Raw genomic sequence first — 25,955 nt, forward strand, 5'->3', positions numbered from 1 at the left:
TAGGTTGGGTTTCCATTGAAATAATTTTTATTCAGTAGGCTTTAGGCCCATTCCCCTCGAAGTCGTTGCAACTAACTCTCTAGATAATCCTTTTGTTAGAGGATCCGCTAAATTTTCTTTAGACTTTACCAAGTCAATGGAAATAATTCCATTAGAGAGTAGTTGTTTTATAGAGTTGTGTCTCCGTTTAATATGCCTTGACTTGCCATTATATACATTATTTTTTACTCTTGCAATGACAGCTTGGTTGTCACAGTGAATAGATATTGCAAATACTGGTTTAGGCCAAATATGAATGTTAACAAGAAAATTCCTTAGCCACTCAGCTTCTTCACCAGTCTTGTCCATGGCAACAAACTCAGATTTCATGGTAGAATGAGCTACACACGTTTGCTTGGTGGATTTCCATGAGATTGTTGTACCTCCAAGTGTAAAAATATAACCACTAGTGGATTTCGACTCTTCCGAGTCTGATATCCAATTGGCATCACTGTATCATTTTAATATAGTAGGATACTTATTATAATGCAGCCTGTAACTCATGGTATACTTTAAGTATCTCATAATCCTCACCAAAGCTTCCTAGTGATCATGTCCTGGGTTGTTAGTCTATCTGCTTAATCTATTTATTGAATATGCAATATCAGGCCTAGTACAGTTCATAATATACATTAAACAATCAATAACTTGAGAATATTCTAATTGAGAAACACCTTTACCAATATTTTTCATTAACTTACAATTTGAATCAAAATGTGTTTTTGTAGGAATACAATCAAACTGATTAAAACGTTTTAGAACATTTTCAATATAGTGAGATTGTGATAAACCAAATCCATTATTATTTTTAAAAATTTTTACTTCAAGAATTACATCAGCAGGACCTAAGTCTTTCATGTCAAAATTTCTAGACAATAATTTCTTAGTTTGATTTATAACATTTATATTAGATCCAAAAATTAGCATGTCATCTACATATAGGCAAATAATCACATAAGAATCAAAGATAGTTTTATAATAAACACACTTATCAGCTTCATTATGAAAGCGCCCTCGATCCGCAGGGTACGCGAATCCGCTTTTGACCCTTGAGGTTTGGGAGTCGCCACCTAGTTATTGTGGTTTAGGAACCAAACTGACTCTAACATGGATAAGAAGAACTAATCTACCATAAAAAAATCTGAATTCGGGGATCAAGTTACGGGATTGGAAGGTGTTAGGCACCAACCCCGCTCGGCCAAAGTCGGTCTCTACTAACTTCCCAAGTATATCACATTGCTAAAAACCTAGATAAAAATAAAAATAAAAATTTCATACCTTTCCGATAGCAAGGATTTTGCTCCCTCAGATCTGACAAAAAGAGCTCCTTGTATTGTACTCCCTTGCTTTGTTTTGTCTCCGGATTTGACTTCGAATCTCCTAGATCAAGGTATCTCCTTGTTTCTGAACCTGAACTCTTCAAGTTTATTGTAGATTTATAAGTGTTTTTGGAGGGATTTTAGGTGTTTTCAAGACTAAAATTGAAGTGGGGATGTTAGGTAAGGAGTTGGGGCTCCAAAACTAGGATTTATGGGAGGCTAAGGGAGCTTCTAGACCTACTTCTCCTAGGGTTTATGATTTAATACGAAAATAGGGTGTGGAGGCTCCAATTTATAAAGTTTTTAGAAGCATTAGGGTTTGATTAGGGTTTCTTTTTAAGGTTTCAATTAGGGTTTAGACTTTGGTCTCATGAGATGGACTTAGTCATTAGGGTTTTGACTTTAGTCTTATGAGATTGACTTGATTAGATTAGGGTTTTGATTTAGGATTTGACTTTAGTCTTATGAGATTGACTTGATTAGTTGAGATTAAGGTTTTGATTTAGGGTTTTGACTTTAGTCTTATGAGATTGACTTTAATACTTGACTTTTAGTCTTACTTAATTAACTTTAATTTTGACTTTAGTCTTATTTGATTGACTTTAATATCTTGACTTTAGTCTTTCTTGATTGACTTTAAATTTTTGTAGAACCCCTCTCTATTATATATTTAATTCTTTGGACCCCCAAATGGAGAGGTCCTTAAAGAAATATCTTACGAACCCTCAACAATTTTGCCTGAAAGCCTGATTGATCGATTTTTTTGTTCACATTTTAAAATTAATTTTATTAATGTTTCACTTTAATCATTTAATATTTTATTTATTAATTTCAAAAATTTTAATTATGAAAATTATGAAATTACTATTTTACCCCCGGAGAGGACTTTTCACGTTTTAAGTCTGTTTTTAATGTTCTAGGATGTTTTAGAATCGATTTTTCGTAAGAAATTCTATGGAAATATTAGTTTGTGTCATTTATGAAATTTTTTGTGTGAAATGGTTGTGAACTTTATGAGGGGTATTTTCGTAATTTTGTCGAATTTTGTGAAAATTGGCTAAATGATTTATTTGGTTTCGATTTATTATTTTATGTGTTTGAATGAGTTTTCCTAAGCGTAAGGTAGGCTCTAGGGTTGTTTTGATGTTAGGGGTATTTTGGTAATTTGATAGTTTTTTAGTGATTTTTATCGTGAAGCTTCTTTTTGTCTGAAAAATGATGATTTCTATGTTTCTGGAGTCGTATTTTCCTAGCGTAGCGTGGTTTCTAAGGTTTTGTTAGTTTGAGATACCTCATCCGGATTTCTGAAACACATCTGGTAACAAAATAAAGCAATGGAATACACATCCATCATTGGGAATCATTGCGATCGGGTTGACGAGTTGATTAATTAGGCGGATGCAAAAATGGGGTGTTTACAGATGCCCCTCTTTGGTAGAGGGTTGAAGCAAACTAGATAGCAAATCTATTTTGGTAGATAGTGCGATATCTGAATGCCAAAGCTAGTGACAGTTCATTTTGCAGCCTGATTTAGCAATTCGTCAGGGCGTTCGGATCCTTGAGCGTAAAACTCTCCCCGAACAAAAATGTTGTCAGGTCCTCAAGCGTGAGCTTTCACTGACAGTGTCAGATCCTTGAATTTTGAAGAATTCTCCTTGACTAAAAGGTGCAAGTGTGAGTGTGTGTACTGTGTGAAATTGAGTAAAAATGTGTCAGGTCCCAGAGATTTTCTCTCACTGACAATAATGATTCAAAATTGAAATGTGCTTATGCAACGAAAGCAATCATTGGTAAGGTTGAACAATAAAGTAATTTGAGTCATAACATTGTAGGAACTTCATTAAATCCTATTTGAAATTCTTTTTTAGAGTTCGAAAAAAATTTGAGTCTCGTTTATCAGACTCGAACCTATTGTAGCCACGCTAACAATCCTGTTAAATTCATTTTATGATTCAGACAAAGCTGGAGTCTCGTTTCTCGGACTCTATCTAAGGTATATAGGAACTTTAAACAATCCTATTAAATATGGAGTCTCGTTTCTCTGACTCGAGCTAAGGTTTGCAAGCACTTCAAAAAGCCTATGATTCAAAACGTTGGAGTCTCGTTTCTCGAACTCGAACTTAGGTTTATAGGCACTTCAAAAAGCCTATATATTATATGATTCAAAAAGTTGGAGTCTCATTTCTCGGACTCGAACTTAAGTTTGTAGGCACTTCAAAAAGCCTGTTCATTCTATGATTCAAAAAGTTGGAGTCTCGTTTCTTGGACTCGAACTCAAGTTTATAGGCACTTCAAAAAGCCTATGATTCAAAAAGTTGGAGTCTCGTTTCTCGAACTCGAACTTAAATTTGTAGGCGCTTCAAAAAGCCTATTAATTCTATGATTCAAAAAGTTGGAGTCTCGTTTCTCGGACTCGAACTCAAGTTTATAGGCACTTCAAAAAGCCTATGATTCAAAAAGTTGGAGTCTCGTTTCTCGAACTCGAACTTAAATTTGTAGGCGCTTCAAAAAGCCTATTAATTCTATGATTCAAAAAGTTGGAGTCTCGTTTCTCGGACTCGCACTTAGGTTTATAGGCACTTCAAAAATCCTATTCATCCTATGATTCAAAAAGTTGGAGTCTCGTTTCTCGGACTCGAACTTAGGTTTGTAGGCACTTCAAAAAGCCTATTTCATTATATGATTCAAAAAGTTGGAGTCTCGTTTCTCGGACTCGCACTTAGGTTTGTAGGCACTTCAAAAAGTCTATTCATTCTATGATTCAAAAAGTTGGAGTCTCGTTTCTCAGACTAGCACTTAGGTTTGTAGGCACTTCAAAAAGCCTATTCATTCTATGATTCAAAAAGTTGGAATCTCGCTTCTCAGACTCGAACTTACTAAGCCACGTTTCTTGAGCTTAGATTTATAGGAACTTAAACAATCCTATTAATTCATTCTATGATTCAAAATCGAGCTCAAAGTTTGAAAGATCAGGCCTTTATTAGCTTATCATGTATCTGGATTCGTAATTATCATTGGACTTCGCCGGACTTTTAAACTTTTGTATGATTTTCTTTTTATCATGTGATTAAGAACAAAAACTTTGGAATTAAATGACCTTCAAAAATGCCCCTAGTTTCAAGATTGGCTTTAACTGGGACTTGACTACGAGACTGATGGAATGGATTACGCTTGAAAAATATGGACTCTGATGTATGATAGATAGAAGAACTGCCATTCTCTTAAATTTAAGACTCTTAAGATTATCATATGTGCAATAAAGAATTGATCATTTTCTTTCGAATTTCTTTTGAAAAATGCTTGAGCTGGACTTAAAAAATCTTGATAAATATTAGAATAAAAGATCTTCCTCTTCAAAGTGGTTGATGATTCTACATCTTCCATTAGCGAACACTTAAACAAGTAAACATACTTTTGAAGATCCTACAATGTTCAAGATGACTTCTGATTTTTTCGACTTCAATATTGTCTTTGTCGGATGTGAGCTCTTGGCTAAAAGACAAATATCGTGGCTTGAATGGTTTTGCAGTTTCTGCACAAGCTTCCTTCTGAATTTTTCTTCTTGACAGGACCTTTCCTCCCATTTGATGATGCCCTAATTTTTGCCTAGATCGTCTCTTTAGGTTTTCAATCTAGCGGACTTTGTTTTTCTTTTTCTGATGATGCCTTGATTTTTGCCTAGGTCGCCTTTTCAGGTTTTCAACCTAGCAGACTTTCTTTTTTATGGTTATGCCCTAAATTTTGCCTAAGCCATCTTTTCAGGTTTTCAACTTAGCGGGCTTCTCTTTTTTTTCTTGATGATCTTGTATAACCAATTCGACAACTTCTCAGTTCCCTGCACCTTAACCGAGTCAATTAGCCTTTAGGAGGACTTAATAGGTGGGCTTAGGATATGGTTTAGAAAAAAAAGATATAAGACTCAACTTTCCAAAATGCCCCTAGTTTGATATTCTCTCTTTTCTATCAATTATTTTGATTTTTTTTTCTAAATGCCCCTAGTTTGGCATTCTTTTCTTTTTATCAATTCTTTTGATTCTTTTTTCTAATGCCTTTAGTTTGGCATTCTTTTCTTTTGAACATTTCAAAAGTAGATTTTTCTTTTGGATGACACTTTCCTTAAGAGAATACATTTTTCTTTTAATGACCGGGCCTGAAGTAACTTCTCAGGTTGCCTACGTACTCCAAATATTTCTTTTTTTCCTTTTGGGATTAGGTCAAAACGTAGTTCATACTAAGATTCCTTCCCAAGGTTGGTCGGCGTGGTTTAGAAAGAAAAGATTATTGATTTTTTTTTTTAAAAAAAAAAAACTGCGAGGGGCTAAAGAAGGTTATATATATTTTTTTTTGGTAAGATAGGAAAATGATTCGATCAAATGAGGCTTCCTTTTGTGAATGCTGCTTAACTCGATCAAAGTTTTAGGAATTCGATATCTGGATTACTCTGTCAACTAAGATTTTCTTTTGGAGAATGAATATTCTTCAATCTTCTTCTGAGAAAGAGTAATCTTCAGTCTTATTTTACGGAGTTGAGTGAGACTGAGTTCTTTGTATTTGACATTGACTCGTTCAACTATTTTCAAACTTCAAAAAAAATATCATATTCTTTTGTGAATGAGAACTTTCTTCACTTGAGTGAAAAACATGGTAGATCCACTTGTAAGTCTTAGCATCTTTGTTGATGCTTTCAGCTATATCATCTTTGATCGATAATCTTTGACTTTGAAATCACTCTTGACTTGATCTATGTTTTTGTGTAATTCATCCATATATCCTTATGAGATCATGCAAGAAATATTGTTGAATTTCTCAAGTAAGTTTACAATTCTCTCATGTTCTTTTGAGGATAATGTATCACCAATTTGCACTTCTTGAGTGTACTCTTTAATTCCAATATTTATTAAATTCAGTTAGTGAGCTTTAAGTCATTTCTCATTTTAGATTTTATGTTCACATCATTATTGCACACAAGATAATCAAAAGCTTCTTTATTTATTGGAATTGAAAAGAACATAGACTAATAAACCTTATTAAAACCTAAAAATAAAGATGACTAACCGAATTCAAAGACTGACGCAACTAAAACTAAAAAAAACTAAGATGACATCATTATGAATGGAGAGACACAATTCTAGAGTCTATGCCACTTCAGTTATCTTCGATGGATGACTTGAATTTGCCTATTTTTACTATCTCTTCATATTCTTGTCATATGCGGGACAACCCATTGCTTCAATAATTTCTCTATTCTTCAGTCCTGTCACTGCCTTAGGGTAGTTGAGTTCATTCTGGCATGGAGCGAATGCACTGTTTAGACCGATTGGGTGAATGAAGGAAACTGGGTCAACTGATTCGGGTTTGGATATTGATATTAGGTTTAGAGTAGGAGGGGGTTGATTTTGAAAGGTAGGCAAAGGGTTAGTCTTAACATTGGGAGTAGTAGGAGTGGGTATGGTGACTTTTCCTTACTCAATAATGTCTTGGATAGCATGTCGGAGAGTAATACACCTGTCAAGAATATGACCAGGCATCTGATGGAATTCACAGAATTGCCCATTATCCATGTTTGGGGGAAGAGGATTAGGTAAAGGCTTAGGTTGTAAAGGTACCAGCAATCCCCTTTTCATCAATTTTTTATAAGCAACACTAAGGGACATTTCAAGATTGGCAAACTGTCTCCTAGGCTTAGCTTGTGAAGGCTGAGTAGCTTGTGGAGATAGTGCGAAGGAGGTGTTGGCTACTTGTAAGGAATTGACATTAGGTTTGAAATGTTTGGGTTTTGACTCAGACGAGTTACCAAAAAGTCCCGAAGAGTAAGCATCTTCAACTTGATTTTCAGCCTCAAGGAGGGATTGAAAAGTAGGCAAGTATTGAGGCATCAAGTACTTGGCATAATTTGGAGTAAGATTCCTGAGGATAATCTTGACTTGTTCCTTCTCTTGAGGTCGGTCCCACAGTTGAGCGACTTTAGCTCTCCATCGAGTAATGAACTCAGTGAAAATTTTTCCGGGTTTTTGTTTAGTAGTTTCTAGGTCTCTTCTTGTAAGTTCAATATCTGTGTTAAATGAGTACCGACCAATAAACTCTTTCATCAATTCATCCCATGTTCTTACCCGAGATGAGTCCAATGGCATTAACCAGCGTAGTGCAGGACCTGTCAGGGTTCTTTGAAAAAGTTGAGCCATTTGTTCTTCACTTAGACCCTGAGATTGCATTATGCCGACATATACTTTTAAGTGAGTCCTAGGGCATCCAATACCGTCAAACTTCTCCATATCAGGCATTGTGAACTTTTCTGGTAGACGGACCGTGGGAAACAAGGTCATTGACCCTAATCCAAGAGTAAGATCATCAGGGTCTTTGATGTTCTTCAAAGCAGTTTCAACTTGAGTTATTCGATGAGCTAGGACAGGGTCGACGTGTAACTGATCATCTTCTTGATTTTCAACGAGGTCAAACACATCCTGAGGTTCTATAGCTTTATCTTTTCCCTTTTCAATTTTCAGGGATTCAATTTGTGTTTGGACAGAGGTAATAATCTGGGCTTGAAAAGATTCTAAAATCTGACGGAGCGCAGCTTCATCTATGGTACTCGTTTCTTCTTGTGGCAATGACTGACTACTTGACAATGGTACTCTAGAAAGATGACTCTTTTCACGGACCCAAGGTGGTACAGATGGAGGTTCAGAACGTTTAGGACCAATTATCACCTGATTGGAAGTGAACCAAGGTTAACCATTGACTCTAAAGGTTTGACTCTTAACCACATGATTAAAGTTTTGACATGAAATAGTCCAAGTCTGACGGAAAATCGAATCCAAATGCACCATAAGTCTATAGTGACCAAGAAAGTGAGAAATGTTAGATGCGGGTCTACCCCTGATTGGGATTGAACCTTTGATCAGATAAATTAATTTGATCTTAAGATTGAATCTTTCTAGATAAAGTGGTCTGGATCTTTAAAAGTGAAACCAATTAGTCCAACTAATTTGGTATTGATCAGTTTGATCCATTTGTCCATTAGGTCAACTGGTTTAAGTGGTTCAAATTAATCAGTACATTTCACCGATTGGGTAGGACCGATATTACGGGTTTTGTTTGATTATTCTGGATCGGTCTGCCTACCTACCTGTTGGTTGGATTGAATAAAGCAACCCGGGAACACCCATAGACAGTTCGGGTCGTGACCTATAGGAAGGCTTTTAGACTCTAGGTTTACTACGTGCAATGCATTTTTATCTAGCCACCCTTGCCCAAGCACACCTATATACCTCTCGATATGTGGTGACTTGGTTTGATATACCGTATAAGTGATAATCTAAAACCCCAACTCACTTCTTTGAAGCCAAAAACAGCCAGTTTGATCTCCAGTTGAGAGGTGGCGCACAATGCTGAGGAAAGGCCCACTTAAATACCTCTCGTCTAGAATAGACGTAGTCTATCCCCCTCGTACAGTAGGGTACATCATGGCAAGATCTTGCTTAGGCACCGGTTTTGACCAAGAAGTGCAATTGATATACTTGGATTATCTTTTATATACCTATGGGTACGAGTCAAGAGTTGTAGCTTTCATAAATGGTTTGGCATCCCATGAGGGGATCGACCACGTACTAGTACTACATTGGCAATCGGGACATGTGACTGTGTGGCTTATAATAGGTTAAAGGCTCAGGTCGCTCCAGCCTGGGTGCATCAATATACTTCTCAGAATCACCTAATTAGATGGTATTGATGCCCCCAGTTTGATATACCCTAAGGTACGTGACTGAAGTTGTGGGTTTCATGAATGACGTCGCATCTCCGAAGAGACCGGGCCACGCACTAGTACCACGTTGGCTAAATGGGACGTGTAAGTGAGTAAAACAGCAAACGTGCATGTGGTGTGTGCAAAACAGGGTGGGGTGTGCCCGGGACCTTTTTCAAACAAATGGGCCCATGGATCCAATCAAACCAATCATACATTTAATCAAAACCAAAATCATTCAAATCATATGAATATTTAATTAAGATCACATTATTCCCATCACATAAGCACATTAACATTACGATCAACATTAATCATGTATTTCAAGCAAGATCATGGTAAATTAATCAATAAATATGGCATATGATAATGATCAAACAAACATTGCAATAGGCATAATTTTCATAATTTTTAAGGTCCAATCCATGAACACTTTTGGATGATTCAAAATAAATCGAGATTCCAATAGGTGTTACATTGATGATAGAATGACAATGGTTGAGATGAGCTCACTCTCAAGAACATTAATTGTGCCAACATTAGATAAATTCAGATTTTCTGTGAATTAAGAAAATACAATCTGAACTTGCATCGATGATATCTAAGGCTCCCGATAACGAAATCGAGTGAACTTAAGTTCTAAATTAATCTACTCGATGAGATCTACATTTTATTAATAGGTGTCCAGACTTAGTTCTCACCAGAATGTTCTGTAAAAACGTTTTAACGTTGCTGTCCCAACTTTCATTTAGAAATAATTCCAGATTTATAGATTGAACTTGCATCGATGATATCTAAGGCTTCCGATAACGAAATTGAGTGAACTCAAGTTCTAAATTAATATATTCGATGAGATCTACATTTTGTTAAAAGGTTCCCAGACTTAATTATCACTAGAATATTCTGTAAAAAAGTTTTAACATTGCTATCCCAACTTTCATTCAGAAATAATTCCAGATTTACAGATTAAACTTGCATCGATGATATCTAAGGCTTCCGATAATGAAAGTGAGTGAACTCAGATTCTAAATTAATCTACTCGACGAGATCTATGTTTTATTAAGAGGCTCCCAGATTTAATTCTCACTAGAATATTCTCTAAAAAAGTTTTAACATTGCTATCCCAACTTTCATTCAGAAATAATTCCAGATTTACAGATTGAACTTGCATCGATGATATCTAAGGCTTCCGATAACGAAATTGAGTGAACTCAGATTCTAAATTAATCTACTCGACAAGATCTATGTTTTATTAATAGGCTCTCAGACTTAATTCTCACTAGAATATTCTCTAAAAATGTTTTAATATTTCTGTCCAACCTTCATCATTCCATCATTATCATAGGTCAATTTGAATCTTTCATTATTTAGGGGTCATCAAAAAGTGATCCTTAATTGGAAAAAAAAAATGTAATACCCAAAATCATCTACAATCAAGATAAAAAAATAAATAAACAGAAAAAATAAATAAAATAAATCCAACTAAATAATAAAAAAACTAGGTTATCTTGGTAATGCTCCCATACTTGAGGTTTTTCAAGTTTGATCCTCATTAGTCCCCAGTGGAGTCGCCACTGAAAGCGCCCTCTATCCACGGGGTGCGCGGATCCACTTTTGACCCTTGAGGTTTGGGAGTCGCCACCTAGTTATTGTGGTCTAGGAACCAAACTGACTCTAACATGGATAAGAAGAACTAATCTACCATAAAAAAATCTGAATTCGGGGATCAAGTTACGGGGTTGGAAGGTGTTAGGCACCAACCCCGCCCGGCCAAAGTCGGTCTCTACTAACTTCCCAAGTATATCACATTGCTAAAAATCTAGATAAAAACAAAAATAAAAATTTCATACCTTTCCGATAGCAAGGATTTTGCTTCCTCAGATCTGACAAAAAGAGCTCCTTGTATTGTACTCCCTTGCTTTGTTTTGTCTCCGGATTTGACTTCGGATCTCCTAGATCAAGGTATCTCCTTGTTTCTGAATCTGAACTCTTCAAGTTTATTGTAGATTTATGGGTGTTTTTGGAGGGATTTTAGGTGTTTTCTAGACTAAAATTGAAGTGGGGATGTTAGGTAAGGAGTTGGGGCTCCAAAACTAGGGTTTATGGGAGGCTAAGGGAGCTTCTAGATCTACTTCTCCTAGGATTATGATTTGATACGAAAATAGGGTGTGGAGGCTCCTATTTATAAAGTTTTTAGAAGCATTAGGGTTTGATTAGGGTTTCTTTTTAGGGTTTCAATTAGGGTTTAGACTTTGGTCTCATGAGATGGACTTAGTCATTAGGGTTTTCTTTTAGGGTTTTAACTTTAGTCTTATGAGATTGACTTGATTAGATTATGGTTTTGATTTAAGATTTGACTTTAGTCTTATGAGATTGACTTGATTAGTTGAGATTAAGGTTTTGATTTAGGGTTTTGACTTTAGTCTTATGAGATTGACTTTAATACTTGACTTTTAGTCTTACTTAATTAACTTTAATTTTGACTTTAGTCTTATTTGATTGACTTTAATATCTTGACTTTAGTCTTGCTTGATTGACTTTAAAATTTTGGAGAACCCCTATCTATTATATCTTTAATTCTTTGGACCCCCAAATGGAGAGGTCCTTAAAGAAATATCTTACGAACCCTCAACAATTTTGCCTGAAAGCCTGATTGATCGATTTTTTTGTTCACATTTTAAAATTAATTTTATTAATGTTTCACTTTAATCATTTAATATTTTATTTATTAATTTCGAATTTTTTAATTATGAAAATTATGAAATTACTATTCCCCAGAGAGGACTTTTCACATTTTAAGTCGGTTTTTAATGTTCTAGGATGTTTTAGAATCGATTTTTCGTAAGAAATTCAATGGAAATATTAGTTTGTGTCATTTATGAAATTTTTTATGTGAAATGGTTGTGAACTTTATGAGGGGCATTTTCGTAATTTTATCGAATTCTGTGAAAATTGGCTAAACGATTTATTTGGTTTCGATTTATTATTTTATGTGTTTGAATGGATTTTTCTAAGCGTAAGGTAGGCTCTAGGGTTGTTTTGATGTTAGGGGTATTTTGGTAATTTGATAGTTTTTTAGTGATTTTTATCGTGAAGCTTCTTTTTGTCTGAAAAATGATGATTTCTATGTTTCTGGAGTCGTATTTTCCTAGCGTAGCGTGGTTTCTAAGGTTTTGTTAGTTTGAGATACCTCATCTGGATTTCTGAAACACATCTGGTAACAAAATAAAGCAATGGAATACACATCCATCATTGGGAATCATTGTGATCGGGTTGACGAGTTGATTAATCAGGCGGATGCAAAAATGGGGTGTCTACACATTAATTCTAAATCCATTTGATATCATTATAATATCAAATTTTTCATGCAACTGTTTTGGAGCTTGTTTTAAACCATATAAGGATTTAATTAATCTACAAACTTTATTTTCATGTCCTTTAATTACAAATCCTTCCGGTTGATCCATATATATTTCTTCATCAAGTTCTCAATTTAAAAATGTAGTTTTTACATCCATTTGATAAATTTCTTATTTATAAATGGAAGCTATAACAATAAGAATTCTAATAGAAGTGATCCTAATAACAAGAGAATAAGTGTCAAAAAAGTCAATGCCTTCTTTTTGCTTGTACCCTTTAGCCACTAATATGACTTTATATTTATCTATAGTTTCATTAGATTTTAATTTTCTTTTAAAAATCCATTTACAACCAATTGTTTTATTACCAGGAGGTAGAATAACTAAATCCTAAGTGTTATTACTCATAATTGAATCCATTTCACTATTTAGAGTTTCTTTCCAAAATGGAGCCTCAGGTGTTGAAATTACATCTTTAAAAGTCTGAGGATCTCCTTCTAAGAAAAAACTAATAAAATCAGGTCCAAATGATGTTGCTATTCTAGCTCTTTTACTTCTCCTAGGTTCTATATCAGATTCTTGTTCTCTAAATTCATTATTAGATAATTCAATGTGAGATCTTCTTAATGATTTTTCAATTTTATCCTTACAAGGATACACATCCTCAAAAAATTCAGCATCCCTGGATTCAATTATAGTGTTCGGATTAATATCATTTATATACAAGAAATATGTATACACTACTATTAATAGCATATCCAATAAAAATACAATTTATAGTTTTAGGACTTAATGTTGTTCTTTTAGGTAAAGGGACAGCCACTTTGACTAAACATCCCCACACTTTCATGTATTTAAAAGTAGGTGTTCTACCTTTCCAAAGTTCATAAGGTGATTTTTCAGAATTCTTTAATAGAATTTTATTTAAAATATAACAAGATGTTAAAAGAGCTTCTGTCCATAACTTTAAAGGTACACCTGAACTAACAAGTAAAGAGTTTACCATGTCTTTTAAAGTTCTATTTTTCCTCTCTGCTATACCATTTTATTGGGGAGAATAAGGAGTAGTAGTTTGATGTATTATTCCATTTTCTTGACAAAATATAGTTAGAGGATTAGATTCATATTCTCCTCCTCGGTCAAATCTTAAAATTTTAATTTTATTTTTAAGTTGATTTTCAACTTGTAATTTATAAATTTTAAACATTTCTAATGCTTCATCTTTACTACTTAAAAGATATATCATACAAAATCTAGTGCAATCGTCAATAAAAATTATGAAATATTTTTTACCGCCTCTAGATTGAATGTATTTGAGATCACATAAATCAGAATGTATTAATTCTAAAGGTTTTGTACATCTTTCAATATTTTTAAAAGGTTTTTGAGTAAATTTTGATTCAACACAAATTTCACATTTTTTAAATACATCAATAAGTATTTTAGGAATCATACCACTATTCATTAATTTGATAACTGATTTATTATTAATATGGCCTAATCTAGCATGCCAAATATTAGAATACTCAGAAGCATAAGCAAAATAATTAATATTATTAATAGAATCAGAAATTACATTGAGTTTAAATAACCCATCACATAGAGAGCCCTTGCCCACAAACATTCCATTCTTTGTAATTATACATTTATCAAACTCAAACACTATTTTGAAGACTCTCTTACTTAAAAGAAAATCTGAAATCAGATTTCTTCGAATGTCTGGAACATGAAGTACGTTATTCAGAGTCAGAACTTTGCTAGATGTGAAATTCACATTCACTTTTCCTTTTCTGATCACAGCGGATGTGGAAGCATTTCCCATGAATAACTTTTCATCTCCAACATTGTTGTAAGAGAAAAACATGCCTCTTTCAGAGTATTTGGTGGCTCCCGAAATTCACATTCACTTTTCCTTTTTCTGATCACAGCGGATGTGGAAGCATTTCCCATGAATAACTTTTCATCTCCAACATTGTTGTAAGAGGAAAACATGCCTCTTTCAGAGTATTTGGTGGCTCCCGTATCCAACCACCAATCATTGGTATTTTCTACCAAATTCACTTATGAAACAACCGTTGATAGGTTCTGAGTTTCAGTTACATTGACTTGTTCATGTTTCTGATGGTGTTGCTGATTTTTCCTTTTGCGATAGTCCTTAGCCTGATGTCCAGGTTTATTGTAAAAATAGTAATTTCCCTTGATCTTCTGGATATTGCCTTTTGGACCATGCAAAATTTTCTTTACATATTTTTTCTGGAATCCGGGTTTGAATTTTCTAGTGAATTTGGAAGGTTCTTCTTCCACTACATTCTCTTTAGAAATCATAGAGTTTGTTTCACTCTTCTTCTCATTCTTTTGGTTATCCTTTTCAATTCTAAGTCTTATCACTAGATCCTCGAGTCCTATTTCCTTTCTCTTATGCTTCAAATTATTTTTAAAATCTTTCCAAGATAGTGGTAATTTTTCAATTATCGATCCAACTTGTAATCCTTCACTTATACTCATGCCTTCAGCTTGAATCTCATGAATAAGGATTTGGAGCTCTTCGGATTGTGATACAACTGATTTAGAGTCTACCATCTTAAAATCTAGAAAACGCCTAACAACAAATTTCTTTGTGCCGGCATCTTCTAAAGTATATTTCTTTTTAAGAATTTCCCACAATGTTGTGACAGACTCAATAGAGGAATACACCTTATAAAGAACAATACTTAACCCATTTAGGATATAATTCCGACACATGAAATTGGAATGTTCCTATTTTCGATATTCGGTTCTTTTGATTTGGTCCTCCTCATCATCATCTAAAGAAACTGGTTCTTAAGTGATGATATAAGTCAAATGTAATGTTGTTAAATAAAACAATATTTTCTGTTGCCAGAATTTAAAATTCTTTCCATCGAATTTATCGGATTTTTCACTGCGCACGGAATTAGAGACTGTCTCCATAGAAATTAATAAAAAAACGAATTTCGTTTTAGATTGTTATTTCTGAATACTGATTTCTTATGGCAAAGAGAGAAGAAGTTAGAACAACTCTTAATTTTGAAATTGAATGTAAAAGAAAATATTACTTAAAAAGAAATGATTGAGGCGTGCACAAAGCACTGTCCTAAAACGAAATTCGCCCCTGCTACGGTACCACAGTCTGTAGGCGTTCGTTCTGCAGGATTCAACAACCCACGTATCCAAAAGGTTACTCTAAATTGGAACATAACTTCGAACTCGACGATGTTGTGTGCTATCACAATGAATAATAAATTACTGATAATTCGAAAATATAAAATAGCAGAGAATATCAAGTGGTTTAAATCGACTAAACAATTGATATAAATAAAAGAGAAAGTGACTGTTTAGAATAGTCACAAACTGGTTCCGAATAGACACATTGTACTGGTTCAGAATAAACACACTAGTTCAAAACAAAATTTAAATTTAAAAAACGTCTAGAATTTTTATATAAAAACGGACCTTGAAAATTAAAGTAAAAACGGGCCTTTGCGGGCACCCACGTGAGGTATAAATCTGAGAATTTGCACCTTCCCTGTGTGCACGTCATACGTGCGCACACGCATTAAGATTTTCGGACTGGTGGATCCAAATTCCAATTAGAACCATGGGTTTCCTCTTGGACCCTCTTGGACCCCCGTGAGCCCGCCCACTACTTCTATCCATTTAAAGCTATTAGAAGCACAACTACTTAAGAATTGCAAATCAGTTCTTCTCCTAGTTGATGTGGGACTAAAATTTCTCAAGGCAAAATCAAAACATTCAACTAAACATAAAGCAATAAAGTAAAAAGCATAAAGCATAAAGTAAAAAGTAAAAAAGTAAACATGGGATTTAAATACCCTATGGTTAATAGATTGATTTACCATATGGTTGCAATTACATGAATATTAAAGGGTTTTCTAATTCAACTCTCTAAATTCCAACAAGTTTGTATTTGTAAAAATTAATTCTATGTTAAAACATTATTACTATGGTAAACACTAAATTTAATCATCTTGTCGTCAACAAATTTATGATCTACCTTGAGATACGTGAAACAAAATCATAAATGTTATTTTTATTAATTTTTGAAGAAAAGTGGTACATATCTCAGTACATTCGATTAACGCATTGTTGTCTGATTAATAGTCAAATACAACAAAAATATTAATTATGTAGCTTTTCTTATCTCCAAGTTTCACGTTTGATTGATTGAGATGGATTTCTTGCCTTTGATGCTGTTTGATCGTTTGTAAAGTGTTTTTGTAGATTTCTTATCTCCAGACTTTACGCTTAATTGATTGAGAATGATTTCTTGATTTCCAAAGAATGACTTTTAGGCTTAATCTTCTTTTCACTTGAAGTTGAGTAACTCTTGAAGAACCTTATTTTTTCTCTGGAGGAAGGTTTGAGAGTCTCTTCTTCTCTAGAGAGAGAGTTGATGTCTTATGAGAGAAAGTGACCCAAGGATCTCCCAAATGGCCTATGCTTTAATATTTATAGACTCAGGAAAGGACGATAGTTCCAATAGTAACCCCAACTTAACCAGATTTTACATAATTGGTTTAAATGGTATTTGGTCATTGATTCGATCCATCTCAATGGGTTTTGGAATTAACCATGGGCTAATCCATTTGTTGAGTTTATGGGCCCAATACTTTATGTGGATCACTTGGATTTGTTGTATCATTGACTTTATCTACGAAAACCCAATTCCACACCATATGAGGCCCGTTTCAATCAATGGGCCCCAATTTAGATGTATGGGCCCAATTAAGATTTAGCGGCTTTTCGTTAGTTTAGAAAACGATGGAGATCCATTTAAATTTTGAAGCCTACAAATGCCCTCTCAAGGATGCGTTAATGGAAGCTCGGCTAACCATTATGCTTCCTTGATAATGTCAACATATGTGTGTCTTCTTCAAGTTTAAAGGGATTGGCCACGTCTCATCACTTGCAATCCTACAACAAAGGGTAGACAAAAATTTTTAAATGAAAACACTTAAAAATAACATTTTCAAAATTTCTTTTGAAAAATAAATATTTTTAAAAACTTTATGAAAATATTATATATGTACTCTTGTTCTAAAATTTTAAAAACTCGTTTATTTTTTATTTTTTCCAACAAATCCTACAACTCAAAACACAACCTATATGAAAATATTTTATATATATATATATATATATATATATATATATATATATATATATATATATATATATATAGATATACTACCTATATGGCAAGAAGTTCGAAGTCTTCTCTTATCATAAGAGTTTGAAGTACATCTTCACTAAAAAAGAATTGAATTTGCGGTAGAGACGATTGATGGAATTTCTTGAACAGTACGACTTCACCTTGTACTATCATCTAGGGATGGCAAACATGGTGGCAGATGCATTGAATATGAAGTCTTAGGGTTTTATCACTAGTTTGTCATTGAGACGTCATCACATGTATGAGATAATTGAGGATTTTGAACTTTGTGTGGGAAGGCAAGGTGATCGGCATATGTATTTCACTAGGTAGCTCAACCGACTATTTTTAAGAGGTCATTAATACTAAAGAATTAGAAGGCATCCGATCAAGGATGGCAGATGGAAGTGGACTTGAGGGTTGGTCTATGTGCACCAAAGGTGGTTTGCATTTCTTGGATAGACTTTGTGGGGTGGAGGACACCAACAATTGAGAAAGGATGTACTTAATAAAGCTCGTAGATCAAGGTACAGTATCTATCCAAGAGGGAACAATATGTTTTGAGACTTTAAGTGACAGTTTTGGTGGAAGAGAATGAGAAAAGATAATGCAGAATTTGTGTCCAGATGCTTAATATCAAGAGGTGAAAGTTGAATATCAGAGACTTGTAGGGTTATTGCAGCCATTGCCAATATTAGAGTGGAAGTGGGAGCATATCACTGTGGGCTTTGTGTTAGGATTACCAAAGACAAAGACGGGACAAAATAGTAGTTGGGTGATTGTGGATCAATTGATCAAGTCTACCCATTTTTTTGCGATGAGGATTTCAAATTTAGAGAAAGTGTTGAGCATGGTCTACATATGATAGATCTTGAGGTAGCATGGAGTACCATGGTTTTTAAACTCGGTATCTTGTCTCGTCTCATTCAGCTCTGATACCAAGTTGACTCGGACGATACATTTCGTCTCATTTGACATTGAGACAATATATTTGACCATTTAGAAAATCTAAAAAATTCTGAAAAAATCAGAAACGATTCCTATTAGAAAATGAACAAAAAAAAAATTAAATTAAAAAAAATCAATTTTGGGGTTGAAAAAATAGAGGGTTGAGGCTTTAACTCGTTTGTCTCAATTAACATGGACGAGATTTTGAAAATCTCGTCTAATACGTCCCGTTTAACTCGTAAGTTAATCATTTTTTGTGTTGTCTTGTTTGTATCACCCAAGATCTAAGAAAATATCGTACGAGATGACTCGCTTATCTCACGATATGCAGTCATCTCAAAATACTTCGTGAGTTAGTCTTGTTCAGCTCTGATACCGAGTTAACTTGGGCGATACGTCTCTATCTCGGACGAGTTTAAAAACCATGTGGAGTACCCTTATTTATTGTATCAGATCAAGACTCACATTTCACTTTATGGGTTTGACAAAATTTATAGAGTGCCTTGGGGAAAAATCTCAGTCTTAGCACAACAATATTACCTCCACAGACCGATGGACAGTCAGAGAGGATGATTTAGTTTCTTGTGGACATGTTGTTATGCCTTAGATTTCAAGGGTAATTAGGGTGAATACTGTCCCTTAGCAGTGTTTACATACAATAGCTTCTAGTCAAGTATCAAAATGGCACCATATGAAGCATTATATGAGAGCTCTTGTAGATCACCTATTTGTTGGGCAGAGGTTGGAAAGCGCACCCTTCTCGAGATAAAGTTGATTCAAGAGATGATCAAGAAGATTCGTTTGATTTGAGACTTTTTGATCACTAAAAACTACGCAGATTGTCGAAGGAGACCATTAGAATTCCAAGAGGGAGATCATGTATTTTTATGAGTGACACTGCGTAAAGGTATACTTCATTTTGGGAAGAAGGGAAAACTAGCCCCAAGATTCATCAGACCTTTCAAGATTCTTCAACACAATTATATGAAGTTCACAATGTATTTCACGTATCGATACTACGCAAGTATATTCCAAATCCTTTGCCCATCATCTAGTGTCAAGGCATACAAATTCATGAGGATGAGACTTACGAGACAACATTAGTGCAAGTCATTGACACCAAGGATCAAAGTTTAGTGGTAATATCATGGTACAAAAGAAGCTACATGGGAACTGAAGTTTGAGATTAGCAACAAATATCTTGAGTTATTCAATGAAGAAGGTACATCTTTAGAATTTCAGGGTCGAAATTTCCTTTTAGGTAATAGGTTGTACAACCCCAAATCATTCTTCCAATTTCAAGGTCAAAATTCCCTTTTAGGGGGATAGATTGTAGAACCCCAAACAAAATATATTTTTTCTTTGTCAGAGACAAGCCAAGGACCAAATCCATTAGATTGTGGGCCTTGTTAAGAGTAACTTAAAAGAGTTTAAAAAAAAAAAAAGGATAATTTTATAAGAGAGTAAAAGTTATAGTTATTTTGACTTTAATAGACTATCAATTAGGGACATAAAGGTATTTATGAGATTGTTTTAAGATAGAATAAATAGAAATTGGTACCATTCAAGTCTTGCCATGAATGGTGGCAACAACAAAAGAAAGTACTCTCTCTTTTCATTTAATACTCAAAAGGTAAGTTGAAAAGATTATTCTTATACCCATCCTCATATGGTTGAGAGAAGAAGTCAATAATTTGTGATTTTCTAGGAAAGCCATGAGGCAAAGATCTAAGTGATTATAAATTCTAGAGACATGTGTTTGGGCTTGTGACTTTGATTTGGGGAGCTACAAAAAAGTTGATGAGCTAATTTATGAGAATTGTTGGTTTTGAAAAAGAGAATAAAGTATCAATTTATTTAGGGGGTTATGGAAGATTATGTGCCATGAGCCATTAATCAAAGAGACCATTATAGAGAAGTAATGGAGAATTCCTAGTCATCATTGTCATAACTGAGCATTATGGAAGTTTAGTAAATTACTTTAACATTTATCGCACATTTGGACATGGGTGTATGGGGTCTTAAGCGAAATCCTTTTATTTTTATTTTATAGATTTCATATTGTTTGGAGAATTTGGATGTTATTGTAGTGTTTTTAAGATCTTAACTATAATCTAATCGATTATTATGTGTTTCTTTTAATTTTTTTTAGAAGAGTATTTTTATTACTGTTGGTAGGGGTTTGGCCTACTTATATTTTGAATCAGATTAGGATATTTTGACACAATTAAAGGTTTTGAATCTTCTTCTATCACAATTTCAACCCATAACATTTTAATATTGAAACTATTTATTCCATATTTTACCTTAGGAACTACCTAACAACACTATACAAAATTATTTTTATACCTCATGTTTAGAAAGAAATAATTTATATATGCAGTCGTAGCTTTAGATCCATTTGATATTTTTGACAACTTATATACTTCTTCTTCTTTCTATAGAGTCCAGAATCATTCAAATTCAATAGGAAATGAGATGGATAAGAATTTTCTACATTTAGTGACATGTTACTTAGTTTTGATAAACAAAATTGGCAATAGTATTTTTTTATGTTTTCAACCAACAAAAGCATGTATTTTATGAAATATAGAACTTTTATATGATGAATAATTGAACTTTGGGGATGACATTCTCCTTCTTGAAATTTTCCTGTAACTATCTCTTACATTAAAATTATATATATATATATATATATATTAATAATAATACACATCTGTAAGCCCACTTTGCTACAATTTTGTGGGGATAAATGTCCCCTCCAGTTATACTGGGTGGGGTCCACGATATTCACTTTAATTCTTTTTCCTTTCACCCCTCTAACTTTATTTTCTTTCCTCTCCTCCTTCCCCCTTTCCCCCCTTCAATAATACCCCCTTCAATTTTACTATATTTCCTCTTTTACCCTATTTTTAGAAATGCTCCTCTCACTTTACTATCTTTCTTTCTTTACCCCTTCAATCCATTTTATTGTTTTTCCTCATCTCCCCTTTTTTAATAATACCTCTCCAACTTTATAATTTTTATGTTTTTACCTCCTTCAACCTTAAAGAGGATGCATGTGCCATAGGCACGGGTGAACTCTAGGATAGTTTTCATAAGTTATTGTACTACTATCCATAGTTGAAAGTAAGAATAGAAAACAAGAACATTGTACTTGCAGAGCATAATTTTTTCATTGGAGCATAGGGGTGATAAGATATGAAATAAAACTTATTCAATAATTTATTATGTCTTGAACTAAATAATTTCCTATTTCATCAAGTAAAGAAATACAATAGACAAGATTACCAAGATAGGCTTAGACAAAGCTACATACACAACCAAACACCATAAATGAAAAATTAAAAAAAAAAAAAAAAAAAAAAACCAAAACATAAAAACGGCTACAACTAATTAGCCAAAAGTGAAACATAAATCTAAAACTCAATAGAGAGTATTTCATCTCTATTAGTGGATTCCGTCTTTAAGAAACATTTTCTCAATCGAATGCAACTCCAAGAGAACATCCTTGATTTCCATTCGGTCACCTAATGACTCTGTAGAACACACAACTCCAATTCTAAACATGGAAATCAAGTATTCTCTAATTTCATCCATTGCATTATATCTTTGGTTTTGGAAATCATCGATAGCTTCACTATGATCTTCTAAGCGCAGACATGGATCCACAATTTCCATCACTTGATCAGTCAAGGCCCTTTGGGAAAATTGATGAAGGCTTAAGCCATCCTTAAAAATTTCATCAGTCGGCCTCTTTCCCGTTAGCAACTCCAACAAAAGTATTCCGTAGCTATAGACATCCCCTTGTGTAGAGACCTCAACACCCATACTGTACTCTGCAATCCGTTCATTGTTAGTCAATTATTAGAAACTATTGGACAAATTGGAATTATCAATGATATTTATTTAGAAAATTTGAAAAAAAGAAACAACATGAACTTATATCAAATTCATACCTGGAGGAATATATCCAATAGATCCTTTTATAAAAATTGAATTGGTATCAATTTCGCTAGAATTGTTTGTGTTGCTAGCAAGAATCTTGGCCAGACCAAAGTCACCCACATGGGCTGTCATGTCATCATCAAGAAGAACATTGCTCGGCTTCAGATCACAATGAATAATGGGTGTTGGACAATGATTATGAAGATAATCCAAGGCGGAAGCAATGTCGATTGCTATGCTTAGTCTCTGGCGAAGGTTCAAATTACAAGATTGATTTATCTCATCTGAACTTGGATGCAACCAATTTTCTAGACTCCCATTAGGCATGTACTCAAAAACCAGAGCTTTGAAATCATTACCTCTAAAGTCCACACTTGAGCACGCGGTTATGATCTTGAGTAGATTCCGATGTCGGATTTTTCTTAAAGCTTTACACTCTGTCATAAAACTCTTGGAAGCACCTCGTACATTAAGGTTTAGTACCTTCACCGCGATAGGTATCTCATCTTGATGAAGAATTCCTTTATAAACAGATCCAAAGCCCCCCACACCAATCAAGTTGGCTGAAGCAAATCCATTTGTTGCTCTATGGAGTCCATTGTAAGAAACCCTTTTGTACCAATCACCCAAGAAAATTGTCGAAGAAGATTTCATTCTTGGCTTTCTCCTCAAATAAAACACCAGAAAAGATGCTACCACAATTAAAAATAGAATCACACCAATCGACACCTTGAAAGCAAGAGATTTTCCTCTTTGCTTATATTTTTTGATGGGGCATGCAGCTAACTGAAGTTCTGGGATGCCTCCACAGAGTTTACTATTCCCAACAAATGTAAATCCAGTTGTATTCTTGAAGACTCCCTTTACTGGTACCTCACCCTCAAGTTCATTGAAAGAAATATTTAAATATTCTAAAAATAAAAGGTCTTGTAGAACTTTAGGAATTTCCCCTGATATGTTATTACGCGAAAGATCTAAATATTGCAAACCTTTCAAGGAACTAAAAGATGAAGGGATGGTTCCTTGAAAGAAATTTCCCTCCAAAGAAAGGTATTCTAGGCTCGAACAACTACCAAGTGAGCTAGGAATTTGACCAGACAATTTGTTCTCAGCAACTCTTAGTCTTTGGAGACTATTCAACTTACCCACTTCAACAGGTAAGGAGCCGATCAAAGAATTATAGGCTAAGTTAATGTAAATTAACTGTGAGGATAAACTAATAATAACATGTTTCGGTATTGTACCATTGAGGTTATTTCTAGCTAGGCCTAATATTTGCAAAGAATGGCACTTGGCAAGATCTGAAATGATGTTTCCCTCTAAAATGTTGTTTGATAATTGGAGTAAGTATAACTGAGAAAGGTTGCCTAATGAGGAGGGTATCGTCCCTGAGAATAAATTTGCATCTAGGATTAATTCTTGCAGCTTTTGAAGCATCCCAATGCCCTTGGGAATAGGACCAGTGAAAAGGTTAGATTCCATGCTCAATGCAAATAAGTTCACAAGGTTCTCAATTCCAACAGGGATATTTCCAGAAATTTGATTTCTTCCTACATGAAGTTCACTGAGTTGTATTGAGAGATTGGATATAGAGTTGGGTAGTTTACCTCCAAAATGATTGCCGTCGATACCCAACATCGATAGATATGTGCAATTCGTCAAAGAATTGAAGAAATTCAGATCACCAACTGTCCCACTTCCAAGATTATTTGAAGCCAAATTTAGGTACTGAAGGCCCTTCAAGTTTCCCACATTAATAGGGACATCTCCAGTAAAATTGCAGAAACTTAAGTCAATTTTCTTGAGCCGCGAAACATTGAATAATGACACAGGAATGGAACCAAAAAATTGATTTCCTCCAATATAAATTTCGCTAAGTTTAGCAAGTGTGAAGCCAATATTATTTGGAAGACTACCAACTAGTCGGTTAGCTGCTAAAGAAAAGAATTCGGAAGACGAGAGATTGTAAAGTGAGGAAGGAATCATACCAGATAACATATTGGCTGCAAGAGAAATTCTTTTTAGACCTTTCAATTTGCCTAGGGAATCAGGAATATTTCTTTCCAAGCTATTGTATTCTAGAGAAAGAACGTTGAGAGACGAAAGGTTTCCTAAAGATGGTGGAATCCCTCCTGTTAGATTGTTGTGACCTAAACGAAGGATTTTTAGGTTAGAGCAATGGGTTATATTGTCTGGAATTTCCCCTACAAAAGAATTTGCACTCATATTGAATTCTTGTAGCCTGAATAAACGGCCGACTTCTTGGGGGATTTCACCTTGGAAGCTGTTGTTTGCAAGGTTTATCACCCTTAAGAAAGAGAGGTTCCCAATATGTGGAGATATGGAACCCCCCAACCCTTGGGACATGAGGTTCAACATTGTAACCCTTTGATGTCGACGACTGCATGTAACTCCTTGCCATTCGCAGAAATGGATAGAATCATTCCACGACCTCATAACTTGAAAAGGATCTGGAGATATCCTAACCTTGAAAGCAAGCAAAGAGAGTCGATCGGTTTCATTTCCTAGAACGCCAGACGTGCCCAATCCTACTTGAAAATTAATACAAAAGAGAAGGATGGAAACTTGGAGAAAGAAATCAAATGCACTCATCATGTAAGATGAAAGTTTCATTCGGTTTAAGTGATTATAGCTTCTTCTTGGGTGAAATATATAGAAAAAAGAAAAGAAAAAAGAACTAGTACTGCTTGAAACAGTAATATTTCCAACTGTACTTAAAAATAAAATTCATAAGCCAGACTCAGTTTTCTACTTATAAATTAGGCCCCCTCCATTCTCATTTTCCAAGGAATTTGGATCAGTTAAGGTGTACCATTCCCATAGAATTGAAATGATGTCTACGTGGCACATCTTGGTTGGAGTTTAAAAAATATTGGTCTCCTAACCAAGCATTTTGTTTGGAGCTGGATACTAGTGTTTCATGGAAACAACTTCAAGCTGGTGGATTCTAACAATTTAGTTGGCGCCTACGATGAACAAAAAATATTTTATCTCGTAAAACATAATTTAAAATGCAAAGTGTACTGATTTCCAAATTATTCAATTTTTGTCTACCTTTTAGAGAATTTTCCCAAAGAAATGCTATTACTAATAACAATTCATAAGAGAGAATATCAACCAATGAGAATCATGTACTACGACAACTTAATGATGATGTTGTCCTCTTCTTTCATCGATTTAATTCAACTAAAGGGACAAAAATATCAGACCTATTTCTCTCCTAAAGTGAGAATTCTATTAGCATCTTATTCATTTAATTTAATTAAGGTGTAATAAGTAAAAGTTGAAGCGCCAATAAAATTATACTTAATAATTGATGGCAATTATTGAGTTTGGTAAGTACATGCACCCACCCAAAAGAAATCAAAAGCTGATACTGCTTTTTCTTCAAC

At 34.3% G+C, this 25,955-nt stretch overlaps 1 protein-coding gene across 1 annotated transcript; it reads right to left on the bottom strand.

Annotated features, from left to right (window-relative positions):
* Positions 1-21,915: 21,915 nt before the first annotated feature.
* Positions 21,916-25,313, bottom strand: LOC147384320 (uncharacterized). Its single transcript, XM_086426678.1, has 2 exons — positions 22,554-25,313; positions 21,916-22,433 (listed from the first exon to the last, which is right to left on the bottom strand). Exons 1-2 carry the CDS (start codon positions 25,174-25,176, stop codon positions 22,045-22,047), a joined length of 3,012 nt encoding a protein of 1,003 aa, XP_086282804.1. The 5' UTR covers positions 25,177-25,313; the 3' UTR covers positions 21,916-22,044.
* Positions 25,314-25,955: the final 642 nt, after the last annotated feature.

Source organism: Akebia trifoliata, chromosome 15 (genome assembly GCF_017979445.1).
Source record: "Akebia trifoliata isolate Shusen 1 chromosome 15, ASM1797944v1, whole genome shotgun sequence".
Taxonomy (NCBI): domain Eukaryota; kingdom Viridiplantae; phylum Streptophyta; class Magnoliopsida; order Ranunculales; family Lardizabalaceae; genus Akebia; species Akebia trifoliata.